This window comes from Eucalyptus grandis, chromosome 9, assembly GCF_016545825.1.
Source record: "Eucalyptus grandis isolate ANBG69807.140 chromosome 9, ASM1654582v1, whole genome shotgun sequence".
NCBI lineage: Eukaryota > Viridiplantae > Streptophyta > Magnoliopsida > Myrtales > Myrtaceae > Eucalyptus > Eucalyptus grandis.
Genome location: NC_052620.1, coordinates 31,723,481 through 31,736,729, shown reverse-complemented (window position 1 = coordinate 31,736,729; position 13,249 = coordinate 31,723,481). Strand labels below are relative to the sequence as shown.

The 13,249-nt window shown below is 39.8% G+C and overlaps 2 protein-coding genes across 2 annotated transcripts; both read right to left on the bottom strand.

Annotated features, from left to right (window-relative positions):
- Positions 1 to 2,330: 2,330 nt before the first annotated feature.
- LOC104420652 (senescence-associated carboxylesterase 101-like) lies at positions 2,331 to 5,087 on the bottom strand. Its single transcript, XM_010032454.3, has 3 exons — positions 5,073 to 5,087; positions 3,379 to 3,909; positions 2,331 to 3,146 (listed from the first exon to the last, which is right to left on the bottom strand). Exons 2-3 carry the CDS (start codon positions 3,646 to 3,648, stop codon positions 2,331 to 2,333), a joined length of 1,086 nt encoding a protein of 361 aa, XP_010030756.2. The 5' UTR covers positions 3,649 to 3,909; positions 5,073 to 5,087.
- A 5,019-nt stretch (positions 5,088 to 10,106) lies between these two features.
- LOC104420651 (senescence-associated carboxylesterase 101-like) lies at positions 10,107 to 10,836 on the bottom strand. Its single transcript, XM_010032453.3, has 2 exons — positions 10,637 to 10,836; positions 10,107 to 10,440 (listed from the first exon to the last, which is right to left on the bottom strand). The coding sequence occupies exons 1-2, from the start codon at positions 10,807 to 10,809 to the stop codon at positions 10,107 to 10,109; spliced, it is 507 nt and encodes a 168-aa protein (XP_010030755.2). The 5' UTR covers positions 10,810 to 10,836.
- Positions 10,837 to 13,249: the final 2,413 nt, after the last annotated feature.

Genomic DNA, 13,249 nt, shown 5'->3' with positions numbered 1-13,249 from the left:
GTTTGCTCTTGTATGTGCACATAACCATCGCGACTTCTAAAGAACATTGAGAATACTGAGTACCTTAAGGGAAGCGATTGCTGGAGAAAAAACTATAATATATCTAAATGGCTTCATGATCAAGATAGTTGTAACGTCGGTTGCTATTTAATGTTTGATCGCTGCCCAATGCACTCTAGAAAAGCATAGAGTTGTAAGGAAGTGCTGTTGTCAAACATTTCGATTGAGGGAGATTATTATTTACAACGAACTTTTTCGTATTATTTGAAATTCATATGTGAACACATTTTCTTATTAGATATGATTAACATGTGCCTAGGGCACTCATTAACAAGCGCCAATTGTAGGAATTTGACAAAGAAAATGGTCGAAATCCTCTAAACATGACAGTAAAAATAACAAGATTGTAAAAATTATTTTTTTTATAGTTATATTATCGCCTTTTTTTTAACTAAGCTCTTTGAGAGGTCAATAAAATCAAATCGTCCCATCAAGTTATATTAAAAGTTTACAAATCGTTAAAAATAAGTTGTCTTCTTACTATGTAAATGATAAACAAAAGAGAATAACACTATAGGGAGGAGGCAGCTACTAGACACTCACACGTCGCGGTATTTGCCTATGAGAAAATATAATAGACACGATCTGACTACGTTCTAAATTCACAATCTCTACCTTCGAAGCAAATATTAGCAAAGTAATTACTGTCAAGATATGAGAGAGATATAAGATTGTCCGAAGCTTAAGCATCTTAAACCCTCCTCCCAACAAAAAAAAAAAAAAAAAAAAGAGGTACATATGCGGTATATACTAACGGGAAAGGGTTGATAGGTGAAACAAAATCCAAATTTAAAGAATTACAACAACGCATTTGAAATTTAGGGGTTTATCATACATCAATCTCAAAATTTAGGGGGGCATGAAAAAAAAAATTATGGAGTACTAATTGCACCGCAGGATTGTTTTCCTGCTTTAGCTGAGTAGCCGTTGAAGAAGTCTATTATGGATTCTTATCCATGTACATTATGAGTTAGTAATTGACATTACAAGCTACAACTTATAGACATACTAAGATGAATGTACATCGGTTCATTAGATGGAAAACGACACGCTTATCATTAAACCGCTCCAGGAGGTATGTTAATATATGGAAAGTCGAAAAGTTACCAATCAAAGACGGGAGTGATGAATTATTTTTGCCTGTGAAATCCTATAAATGGTCATATTTTTTCACCGTTCCACCATATAAGTTGAATCTACATTGATTTTCCAGCGTGTGCCGCAGAGGGCAAAACCACTCAAGCGTGGACGACGAAGGAGGGTGCCAATGCTCGACAAGCTACCTCCTCGAAACGTCGACCGGGTCGACCGGCGCTATTGAAGAAGGCGAGTGAATTATATGCTTTTTGTGCTGTTGAGATGACCATTATCGTTCTCTCTCCCACAGGCAAGCCTTTCTATTTTGGTCACCCATCTGTGGATGCGACCGGGGGGAATGCGTGAGCATCCAAAGATGGCTTGTATTGATGCTACTCGACAGGCTCAAATTGATAGACAGCAGATCCCAGAGAAACTGAACAAACAATATGCCGATGTGCTCGAGCAACTGAAAGCTGGGATGAAAGGAGCTAAAGAGCTGAGCGATATTAAGCCCCTGCAATTCGAAAACTTTAGCTTTAACGATTTTGTGGTATTCAGTAAATGGCTGGAAGATGCCGAGAACGCGGTGGACAAGAGAAGGACGGAGCTCTGGGCTTTAAAGGCTTCAAGTTCAACTCCATGCCCAGGAGCTATTAAAGCCTCTTTCAGAAGCCAAAACAATGATAAATGCGACGATCCTTGTAAAGCACAAGTTGGACATGAGTAATCAGTTCCAGCGGACGTAGGGAGAGATTGTTAACTCAGCTTAAATTGTATTTGGCATGATTCAGTCAATCTCTCCGCTTCAACAAGAGGGGCCTTTTGATAATAAAGCATTAAAAATGCTTAATAAAGTTACAGCAATCTTTTTTCTTTGCCTTTTTTGCTATGCTGTTGTGGTTGAAATTTTTCGTTTTTATTATAGTCTTGTGACAATTATTTTCCATCGAGTAAGAACCAGCACTGTAAGGAACAAACGTATGAGTAATTCCAGAAGTGGAAAAAAAAACAGAAAGGCTTTAAAAACATAAATTATTGCCTTCCGAATCAAATTTTTGAACTCAAGATGACCAATGGTGCAATGAGAATCCGAATCAATTCAAGCAAAGCATCAACAAATCGAGTGAAATGGGCACATTCTTGCTCTTATGGTACACGATCATTTACATTCAAATGCTGGGGTACCTGATTTATAAACGGTACGAGTCGCCATTTTTCATGAAATCAACGAGTTGCGAGTTGTGAGAAGCTCCCATCATTTGCTTCGCCAATATATCCTCATACTCCCTCCACCATTGCATGTAGCTGCTGCTATCCAAGAAAATATCAGTAGAAACAGCGTAGTTCTTGAGCAAATTCATGACATACCCCTCGAACCAGACCAATTTTTCTATTTCTGTGCTGTTCGATCCTCCGCTGTTCAACAACCTACACGATATTTGTGCCTCCTCCACATGTGGCCAGAAGCGTGAATCCTCCGTGACGCTCAACATGATCTTCTTCATCTTCGAATCGTTAGAGACACTCTTTGCTGTCTGCTTCGGATGTTTGTCCAACCAGTCTTTCAATAGCTTGAAGTGCTTGGATATCCCTTGAGACATGTAACCTCTTTTGCCCCATTTATAGTACTCAGCTATGTGGAGCGGTTCAACCAACCTCCGATAGTTTGTTCCTCCAAAAAGCCAGCAATTCCGCAGCGGTTCTCCCTCTCTCTGAGGCCTCTTCTCCGCATTTTCCACCACTTGTTCCCAGTAATTAGTGAGCTTTCTCACAAACTTAACGGCTCCATAGTCACGCCTAGCCATTTTGTTTTTGAAGCTGTCGTAATAACCACAACCCTGGCCATCGTTTTCGCATTTCTTCTTGTACCATTCCAAATTAGCCAGGCACACTTTCATGTCATTCAAATCCTTTGCTGGATCAAATGCTTTATTCTTTTGTTCTAGGACATCTTTTTCAGACTTGACTATATCCCTCAACAGAGCATCTACATCCATATTCTGCGGCTGCCATGACAATGTAAGTTCAGTAAATGAACTTCCAAAAGGTAAGAGGAAAGCATTCATAACAAGGGGAGCGAATTTTCCTGGTTAAGTATGTGAAGCTAAAAGCTGGGATACAATGCATTTTGATTTATACGACAAAGCACACTTCTGGTTTTGAGTAGAACGATTATGAAATCCCCTCCTGAGATGTTTTCAGAACGTGTATGCAAAAGAAGGTATAATAAGTAGTTACCTGAATTTGCAGAAGGCCAACTGCTGCAACTTGTGCAGTTATCCCAGCTTCAAATAAATCAGTAACAAGCACACTAAATTCAAAATGGCTCTTGCAAATCAATTGTTGTTCAAGACATTTAATGATGCTCTCATAATTGACAATTTGGGCACTATCTGGGCTCCTGGGGGCTAGCAACTCAATTATGGATTTAGGGGCTTCGAAACATGCACTACCCGATTCGGAACACACAAGAAATGTTCCAAAAGGCTTGTATAGGTTCTGCTCCATGGTCGACGGGTGAAAGATTTTGGGGAAACAGTCGTCCTTATGAACCACATGCACGAAGCAAGCACTCCAGGTTGGATTTTGCGATACTGCTTGTTGGAAGCCGTCGTCCCCGATGAGGGGCGAACCAAATGTGATGCAAAGCGGACGCTTTGTGGTTTCCGTACCGAGTGTGTAGGAGCCATAATGTGAAAAGAGAGGCAATGGATCCACCCAAACAATCTCTAGTTATAATGTGTGGAATAGACTCGCGGGATTCACTACCTGCAACAAAACTGGATGAGCATCGACAAACACAAGTCTGTGGGGGCCAGTCAGATTTCCAACTTGCAGCATGCGTCCCGAAGTCAGTTTTGCAGACATAATCACAACATTTCCCTTTTCATATTATTGCGGAAAACAGGCATTTATAATAATATAAACAAAATTATGCACCAAAATTACAATCACACTCAAGTCACTCAAAGATTGTCACTATTTCCCAACTACTAGTACACTCAATAATTGACATAGAATTTAGACCTCACAATTCCTCACAATACAATCTATCAATCTCACAAAGGAATTCACAGATTTTCCCACAAAATTAATTGGTTTCAAAACACTGTTATTTTTCTGGTGAAATAATTCACTTGCAAGCCGCACAATTGATTGTCACAGCCAAAAGTCAGGCAAAAAACCAAAACCATCTCTTATATACATAATATTTTGATCCAAAGCAGCCAACCCCTTTTAGCATACTCAAATTAGGAGATCTATTCAAACGTAGTCTAACTCCAAACCAGATTCATCGTTGCTTCATATGTTCGTCTACCAAAAGTCCACTCAAGACTTTCCTAATTTACATCAAAAGTCCGATTTGGAATTTCTACTTGGACGGGGTCCCTCAAACTAGAAGTGCTCTCAGCAAATATTGTGGTCAGTCAGAAAAGATGTCGAACGAACTTTTTCACACCAGACTCAAGATTCAGACATTGACAATTGACACTAGTGGCATGCTTAAGATTAACTGGAAACATTTTGATCCTTTTTTCTCTTATCGGCTCCGAATGGGATTAAGGTCAACTCAACTGAAAAAGATTGGAAAAGGCGACAGGCCATTGATGCCAGAGGTACTGTTCAGACAACTTGACCGACTGCTCATCATCACCCATTTTGCCAAAAGATGCAAGCCACGCTCTGAAAGAAGCAAGAAAGGGGGCGATCCACTTTTCACTCAAATAAAGTTAACTTTATGCGAAGAAGACAGCTCAAAACGATCATCGGCGAAGCAATTATCAGAGCACGTGTATGTATTGCAGCAACCCCACTTCGACAAGACCAAATTTCTAAATCTGAGAGACTAAGCAAAGCTCGTTGACTTTCAAAATTAGCAACTCCAGCTCATAAATTACTCGAAAAGAAACGATAGATAAAAGGATGTTTACCTTAGTTCTCAGGTCATAGAGCTTATCTTGGAGAGAGTTGTGTTACGAAATCGCACGTCAATTCCAGAAAAATAATGCTCGCAAACAATTCACCAGACATAATATAGTAATAAAAGAGCAGAATCAGATGAACACGCCAGAAAATTTGTTATCGAAGTTCACCCAAACTTGGGCTACGTCTCCGCGCAGAGGCACTCTGCGAATCCACTAAACTTCGAAAAAGTTGGAATACAACGACGATCTTCTCTCAAGATCAGGGCACAAAGAGATTGAGAACACTCATCAAGAAAAAAACTCACTTTTTTCTTCTCTCTTTTTCTTGCCTCTCTATTTCCTTTTTCAGCGTCTTGACGGCTAGGGTTTTGCCATCGCTAATATATAGGTACCACTTTTAACCTAAAAGGAAATCTAATAGAAAAGACAAAAAAGCCCCTAAAAACAAATATTTGGCTTTATCTATAACAATCTCCCACTTGAAGACAAATATATCAAAGCACCAAGCAACTTTGCATCCATCTTCTTCAAAAAATAGTAGTTGAAAAACTTGTGCCTCTGCGATACTCCTCATCAATCAACATGGAGTAATACCAATAGTAGTAGTACAGAAAATATGCTTCTCTCTGTCTACTACCTTGGTCAACATGTCAGCTGGATTCTTTGAGCCATCAATCTTGTGTAGTTTTAATTCATTATCTTTCAATGCTGACCTAATAAAGTGATAACGCTTCTTGATATGTCTAGTCCTTAAGTGATAAGCTGCATTCTTTGCTAAGTGCACTGCACTTTGACTATCACTCCACAGTGTACTGATTGGTTGTTTTCGATGTAACTCCTCCATATAATCTTGTAACCACATGATTTCCTTGGAGGCTTCTGTAATCGCTTTATATTTTGCCTCTGTCGTCAATAAAGTCACTATCTTTTGTAGTTGAGATACCCAACTCACTGTTGTACCTGCAACTGTAAAGACATATCCAGTGGTACTCTTACCACTATCTCGATCACCCAAATGATCTGCATCTACATAACCCTGCAACTCTAGAGATGTACCACCATAACAAAGTGAGTAATTGGAAGTACCTACTAGATATCTCAATATCCATTTAGCTGCATTTCAATGCTCTCTGCCTGGGTTCTGCATATATCGACTCACAACTCTCACTGCTTGTGCAATGTCTGGTCTCGTGCTCACCATGGCATACATCAAACTCCCTACTGCTGATGCATATGGAACTACCACCATCTCATCTTTCAAAGCCTGAGTGCTTGGACACATATCCTTGGAAAGTTTGAAATGACTCACTAGAGGATTTGCAACCGGTTTTGCCTTGTCTATTTTAAATCTCTTTAACACCTTGTTCACATAGTCTTCCTGCGACAACCATAATTTCTTATTTTCCCTGTCTCTGATGATTTTCATGCTTAAAATATTCTTGGCCTCTCCCAAGTCTTTCATAGCAAACTGTGATGATAACATCTTCTTCACTTCTACGATTATCTTCATATTGGAACTAGCCACAAGCATGTCATCCACATATAAAGATAGATACACAATGTCACCATCATCATATTTGCGAAAATAAACACAGTGATCAGACTCACAGTGTGCAAATCCTTTTTATTGCATGAAACTATCAAATTTTAAGTACCATTGCCGCGGAGCTTGTTTCAAGCCATACAAGTTTTTTTTCAAGCGACATACCATGTGCTCCTTACCTTTGACTTCAAAACCCTTAGGTTGTGCCATGTATAATTCTTCATCTAAGTCACCATGTAAAAACGCTGTTTTTACGTCTAACTACTCAAGATGAAGATCCTCCACTGCAACTATACTTAGCAGAACTCTAATTAATGTCATTTTCACTACAGGTGAAAATATCTTGGAGTAGTCGATCCCTTTTTTTTTAGAAAAGCCCTTGACTACAAGTCTCGCCTTGTATCTAATACTACCATCTGCTTCATTTTTAACCCTGTACACCCATTTGTTTAATAAAGTTTTTTACTGTGGGCAACTTGGTCAACTCCCAAGTTTTGTTCTCAAGTAACGAGCTCATCTCGTCTTTCATAGCACACTCCCCCGCAAGTGAGACGTGTCTGCCTTTGCCTCATCATAAGTCTCCGGTTCCCCCAAATCTGTATATAAGACATGGCTCAAAACAGTATTAGCTGATGGATCAAAAATTACCTTTGGCTTTCTCACATGTGTAGACCTTCTCAAGACAGGTACTTCAGGGTCATTCGTTTGCTCTAAATCACTGCGTTCTTCTTGAACTACCTCTTTACTGATAATAGGCTCATCTTGAACCTCTATTTCAGGTGAACTTTGATCTATTGGAAACATCTTCACGGGCATTATGTTGAATTCAACATACTCTGGTTGTACTACCTTCTCATGCTCTGTCTCTGTCTGACAATTCTTATACATCTTTTCTTCATGGAATACCACATTGCGACTGCGGATGACTTTGTTATTCTCATAATCCCAAAGTTTGTAGCCATACTCGTCGCCACCGTATCCAATAAAGACGCACTTCTGGGACTTAGCATCAAGCTTTTTTCTATCATCCCTGTCAATTAAAGCATATGCAATACAACCAAACACCTTTAGATGTGAATAATTAATCTTTTTACCTGACCACCGCTCTTGTGGTATTTCTCCATCCAACGCACTAGATGGACTTCTGTTGATAAGATAAATAGCTGCATCAACTGTAGCGGCCCATAAGTGTAGCGGGAGACCCGCGTGTAGTCTCATGCATCTCACACGTTCTAGAATAGTTCTGTTCATTCTTTCAGCTACACCATTCTCTTGAGAAGTTCTAGGAACAGTCTTTAGCCCATGTATGCCTTCTCGGCTCAGATAATTTGCAAATTCTTTACTTGTGTATTCACCACCATTATCAGATTTCAAAGCTTTAATCTGATAACCCGTTTCTTTTTCTACCATGGTCTTCCACATTCTGAACATCCCAAATACTTCTGATTTTTCTTTAAGAGCATAGACCCAAGTCTTTCTTGTTGCATCATCAGTGAATGTGACAAAATATCTCTTACCACCATAAGAGAGTTCTTGAGCAGGTCCCCATACATCAGTATGAACCAACTCTAGCTTCTGGCCTTTATTTTGTCGCCCATTCAATTGAAAACTAACAGCCTTCTATTTTCCATAAATGCAACTCTCACAAAAATCTAACTCAACTTTTTGTAAACCCGGAAGTAATTTTCTCGAGTGTAACTGCTTTACACCTTTTTCACCAAGATGTCCTAAACGATAATACCAAAGAGTAGATAAATTACCTGTAGTCATTGTAGTTGCAACCATATCACTGATATTGTCTCCTTAGAGAAGGTAAAGTGTACCCGTACACTTTCCCTTTGCTACTACTCTTACCCCTGAGGTTATCTTCCACTCTCCGCAGCCAAAGGTTATTACCAAATCTTCTTGGTCAAGTTTACTAGTTGAAATCAGATTTTTCTTTAATTCCGGAATATGCCTAGTTTCACGCAAAACTAGACGTCCTCCACCTGAGATGCTCACTGTCACAGTTCTTTTCCCAACAATTGGACACATGTGGCCATTTCCCACAACCACTTGTCCAAAATCTCCACTAGCATAATCATCAAATATGTCTCTTTGCGAGGTGCAATGAAAAGAAGCGCCAGAATCAATAAACCATTTATCTGTTGTCATGTCAAACCCTGAGACAAACACAAGTTATCTAGCAAAGATTTATCGCTAACTACATTAGCACCTTGATTCTCATCTTGCTCATCTTCTTTTTGTAGGCTTCACACTTTGAAACCTCCGGTGTCCGGTTTTGTGACAAAACCAACACTCATCTCTTGCAACCTGTCGCTTACCCCTTGATTGTGATCTGCCACGACCGCTGAAATTTCTTCTACTTTTACTTCTTCCACAGTTCTCCACTGCAAGTGCCGTTGAAGATGTAGATGCAGAAAAATTATCTCCACTTGAGACTTTTCTTCGCATCTCTTCATCCATGATACTACTCACAGCATCATCAAGAGTTAAATCATCCTTCATGGTGCTTGAAATTCCCTACACTGCGGTATTGTAGCTTTCTGGAAGAGAACATAAAAATAATAAAGCTTGAAGCTTCATATCTAAATTTATGCTTGCAGATTCCAATTGACCCGTGACTGCGTGAAACTATTAATATGCTCGCCACGAACCTCTATCGATAACTTCATATTAACCAGTTTCTTCAGCAAAAATACCGATTTGATGTGGATGACTTCTCAAAAATATTCGTTAGAATATCCATGGCTTCTTTTGCAGTTTTTGCTTTCGCGATGTGATACCCTTTCTTTTCGTCAACCCTAGACGAATCGCACCTAACGCCTTTCGATCAAGAATTTTCCATCCGGCTTCGCTGTCGGATCTACTTCCGCCATCTCGGGTTTCCAACCTCAAGTGGTGCATAGAGATCTTTTGATAAAGATAATCCTCTATTTGTAGTTTCCACCATCCGAAATCCTCTCCATTGAACTTATCGATTTTGATTTTATCTTCTGCCATCCTGTTTGCTTTCAATCAAACGTCACCGAAAAACCCTCGATGTTCTCGATTAGCCAACCTAGGCTCCGATACCAGTTGTTACGAAATCGCACATCGATTCTAGAAAAATAATACTCGCAAACAATTCACCAGACAAAATATAATAATAAAAGAGCATAATCAGATGAACACGCTAGAAAATTTGTTATCGAAGTTCACCCAAACTTGGGCTACGTCTCCGTGCAGAGGCACTCTGCGAATCCACTAGACTTTGAAAAAGTTGGAATACAACGACGATCTTCTCTCAAGATCAGAGCACAAAGAGATTGAGAACACTCATCAAGAAAAAACTCACTTTTTTCTTCTCTATTTTTTTTTGCCTCTCTATTTCCTTTTTCAGCGTCTTGACGGCTAGGGTTTTGCCATCGCTAATATATAGGTACCACTTTTAACCTAAAAGGAAATCTAATAGAAAAGACAAAAAAAAGCCCCTAAAAACAAATATTTGGCTTTATCTATAACAAGTTGAACAGAGAGATCACCTCCTTGTTTATTGCAAAAGACGGGTTCTTCTTGGAGCAGAGAAACTGAAACTCGGAGGCCTCCGATGAAGAAGATTCGACCAAACCGTTCTCTTCTTGGAGATAACTTGCAGCAACTGGAGGCGTCACAAAAGCAATGACCTTGTATCTCGGGTATTCAAATTCTTGAATCTTCACGGTTTCGGAAGATGAGGGGCTTTGGTGGTCGCGGTCAACCTGGGACCGGAGTTTAGAGATTGCAGCCCATGAATTGCCAAGAATACCGGAGGACACGGCCAGGTTCGCCAAATCGAGTCCGTTGCTGCATCTGCCAAAAAACAAGAAAACGACATCAAGAACAAGAGACCAACTTGAGGAACTAGAAACAAGAACGCGTCTCCTTATAAGAAGCGGAACGGGGTCTCTTTTCGCGGATTCCGAAGATGGGTCTCTTTCGCTTTCGGAACAAACCATAAAGTCGAGGAAAGCTAAAAGGAGCTTGCTCCTTTTGCTACAATACGTACAGAGGTTCAGCGGCTTTTTCATAGTCCATCGTCGGAGGAGCACGGTTGTCGGATTGCTGTTCTTGCGGCAGAACCGGCGAGTTGATATCTGTTGAATTGCGCCTCTTGGGATTTGGAGAATTGATACAGTCAGGATCAAGAGGTCGTTTGCGTTTGCTCCACAAATTCCCCATGGACAAACCCAAAACCAGGCATTTAATCTGGAGATATCCCGAGTAAAAGGAATAGGCCGGTTCCTTGGCGAGCTCATTTTCTCTTGTAAATTTTATGGTATTGTGAGGTGAATTTCCCGGGAATGAGCGCGCGTCGACGTTCGAGGGCAAATTCCTTGTTAAATGCTAAAAGCTGTTTCGGCTCCCCCAACAGGCCAATGGGAAAAGAGGATGACGGGCACAAACTCCAAAGTATTTACGCCGGAAATTAACGTCTTTTTAAAAATAAAATAAAAATTCAACCGTGTGGCCTAGAAAACGGATCTATCCTTTGCGTGCCTTAAACTGGTTTGCTTTTGCTCTGACCCCCACCAAAAATAAAAAAAGGGCTAGTTTGCTTTTGAAATAAGTTATTTTTCAACTGCAAAATATCCTTTTTTTCTTGGCTGAGTCTGTTTTCTCCTGTATGAGGAAGGTGCTTTGGAAAGTTGTTGGCAACTATATGGCAAGTAATGACTTCCTCATGTCTAGTCTCCATTGAGATTTCTTTTTTTTTTTCCTTAGGGCTTTGTTAGAATAATGGTTACAGCTTCTTATAAGTTACAAATTCTTAAAAAAATTAACTCCACAATAATTTATAATTATTTATTATTTGATTTTTTTTTCTGATTTAGAAAAGATTGTAATTCTCACGATCAATTAAAGATCATCATTCAATCATTTCTCTTTTTTTATTCCTTTTGCTAGGATTTCTTGACTACAAACTTTAAGTGTAACTTGAGTTAGACACGACTTCGTAACTCGAGTCAAATCCGACCATCTAGACTCGGATGCTGCTCGACATTCGATTTGAGTGTGACTTAGTCTATGACTTCAGCCTCAACGCGATTCCACAAAGTGTAAGAAAAGAGCAAACTTCCATCAAGTAAAAGCTCAAACTCGAACGAAAATAGTATAAAAATATGCATACTGAAACAAACGTAAGGATTATACTACCTGATCATACTCTTGAGTCAATCGAGTAGAGTAGCTTTTCATGTTCAAGCTCGTTTCCATCGGATATCTATTGAAATGAGAATGTGTTTCTCTAATTGGTCGTGCACTACCTTGTAGGCCTAGATGGAATGGAGATCAGTTGCGTCATTATATAATAGGGTCTTTTCTTCGTTATGCGTTTTAAAAACGCGTTGACCATCGCATCATGTACGAATGAATTTTCTTTAGAAGCGTTACAAAAGTCGTTGAGTGCGTTTTGTCCACCTGCGGATCCTTCTACCGTAGGGACGAAGAAAATTTGGTGGGAGCCGGCCAAAAGACTTTATCCTCAAGTATGCATGGACACAAGACTCGGAGAGAACCATCACATAAATGGGAAAAGCATCTCTTCCGTACAAAAGTGTCCCGCAGCAGCATCAACAGAAAAAGAAACTAATTTATGATGGAAGTTGAACGCTAGAACAAAGCCGACTATGCTTCCACAAGATCTAGAGAGTAAGCTCTATTTCACCAGGTGAAGAATTGTCAAAACTGTCGTGCATAGATCAATCGATACAATGGAGGCAAGTGCAGCAACGCGTTCGTGTATGGAAGTTTCCATGACCAGACCTCGCCAAGTGGCTCCATATTACCAGCTACGTGATCTCGGCCTTGAAGCAAAGAACTAGAAAAGAATTGAATCATATCCCTCAGATCCCACCGTCATATAAAACTGGCAACTGATCTCAAGGCTCCAGTCCAACTTCAAGGGATCATCGTACTTTACGAGACGATGGACGATCTGATCTAGTTCTGATGCCCTTTGTGTATATGTCGGTGAGAGCAAAATGTAACAGCACAAACACGACTTGAGCGCTCACGATCCCAAAATGACTGATGCCGTTACCGATCTCCATCCAGCTTCCTGTATTGCGGACCTGATATTATATAAAAGTGATGGCAAGTTAGGTTGGCAGAACAAGAACTACAATTAGGAATAAGTTATGCGAGCAAGCTAGACAATGGAAGCCGATAAAATTACAGGGAGGAGAAGTACAGCAAAAATATGTTTACCAGAAAGAAAAAGTGGATGGTCATCACATCTGAAAATAATATAACACGGAAATAACATCCTGATCGTGGAATGCGAATCAGTTTGGCTATTGCGCTAAAAATACATCTGCATTTACAGAAGACAGATTATCATCAGGTAAGTAAATAGGCAGTTACAACATTTTTCACGTCAAAAGCTACCAAGTTTCGAACTATTAAGAGAATAGTTCTATTATCATAAAGGTAAATGGCACTTAATCAACCGATGAGAAAAGATCATCTCACAAGAAAGCAGAAGTAAAGAATGGATCAGTGACCTTCAAAAGGCATAAGTTCAAATAGTCATTTCCACTAACCAATGATTCACGAGTTAAGAAAGTCGTGAAGCATATGGCATCCAGGTCAAAGGTTGACCACGAGAACTAAAGTAGCA

What these genes read in the sequence shown, in the direction of transcription:
- LOC104420651 (XM_010032453.3), bottom strand. Translation starts at nt 10,809, where the DNA reads ATGGGGAATTTGTGGAGCAAACGCAAACGACCTCTTGATCCTGACTGT. An exon ending in GAAAAAGCCGCTGAACCTCT is followed by an intron (nt 10,441 to 10,636) that starts GTACGTATTGTA and finishes GTTTTTTGGCAG; the next exon opens with ATGCAGCAACGGACTCGATT.
- LOC104420652 (XM_010032454.3), bottom strand. Translation starts at nt 3,648, where the DNA reads ATGGAGCAGAACCTATACAAGCCTTTTGGAACATTTCTTGTGTGTTCC. An exon ending in TTGGCCTTCTGCAAATTCAG is followed by an intron (nt 3,147 to 3,378) that starts GTAACTACTTAT and finishes TTGTCATGGCAG; the next exon opens with CCGCAGAATATGGATGTAGA.